This window comes from Capsella rubella, unplaced genomic scaffold (assembly GCF_000375325.1).
Source record: "Capsella rubella cultivar Monte Gargano unplaced genomic scaffold, Caprub1_0 scaffold_7, whole genome shotgun sequence".
Lineage (NCBI taxonomy): Eukaryota > Viridiplantae > Streptophyta > Magnoliopsida > Brassicales > Brassicaceae > Capsella > Capsella rubella.
This window is the reverse complement of record NW_006238917.1, coordinates 11314127-11315056: the sequence shown is the minus strand read 5'-3', so window position 1 is coordinate 11315056 and position 930 is coordinate 11314127. Positions and strand designations below refer to the sequence as shown.

Here is a 930-nt window from a genome sequence, read left to right as displayed (position 1 = left end):
CTATAACTCACCTCCACCACCACATTACTCTACGCCACCACCACCACATTCACCTCCGCCACCAATTTATCCATATCTGTCTCCACCGCCTCCACCAACACCAACTTACTCTCCACCACCCACTCCGGTTTATTCCCCTCCTCCCCCACCTCCTTGTATTGAACCACCACCACCACCACCACCACCGTGCATAGAATACTCATCACCTCCTCCACCGGTCGTTCATTACAGCTCTCCTCCTCCACCACCAGTCTATTACAACTCCCCTCCTCCACCGGTCACTCATTACAGCTCTCCTCCACCACCACCAGTCTATTACAGCTCTCCCCCACCACCACCGGTATATTACAGCTCACCACCACCACCACCACCGGAAGTCCATTACAGTTCTCCACCGCCACCTCTAGTACACTACAGCTCTCCACCACCGCCACCATCACCTCCATGTGAAGAATCTCCTCCACCAGCACCGGTTGTTCACAACAGCCCTCCACCGCCGGTGATCCACCAAAGCCCACCACCACCATCTCCTGAATATGAAGGACCACTACCTCCGGTCATCGGAGTATCATACGCCTCTCCTCCACCACCGCCGTTCTATTGATTCTTTTGAGAAGCCGAAAACAGAAACAATGACGTGGCACCCGAACATTAAAAACACAAATACGACGTCGTTGATCAATTCTTTTACACAGCACACGCCAATAGATTCTTTTAGAAAAAAATTATTTTGTGAAAAATAAAATAAAATGAAAAAAAGTGAAATGTCTAATAACAAAAAAAAAGGGTGTTTGTATAGAGTATTTTATTTGCGTTTTCTATTAATTTTATTTGGATAATCATAGATTTTGTATTTGATATATGAGAGAAGACCTCTTAGGGTATACAATTATTTTTTTTGGTTCCATTATCAATAATTCTATTTCCTTA

The 930-nt window shown here is 45.4% G+C and overlaps 1 protein-coding gene across 1 annotated transcript in view; it reads left to right on the top strand.

Moving 5' to 3' along the window:
* Positions 1–930, top strand: part of LOC17880046 (leucine-rich repeat extensin-like protein 3) — a 2645-nt gene extending 1715 nt beyond the window's left edge. The window contains exon 1 of the mRNA XM_006282876.2: positions 1–930. This exon is cut by the window's left edge and continues 1715 nt beyond it. Within this exon, the coding sequence (XP_006282938.2) occupies positions 1–604 (604 nt within the window). The 3' untranslated portion in view covers positions 605–930.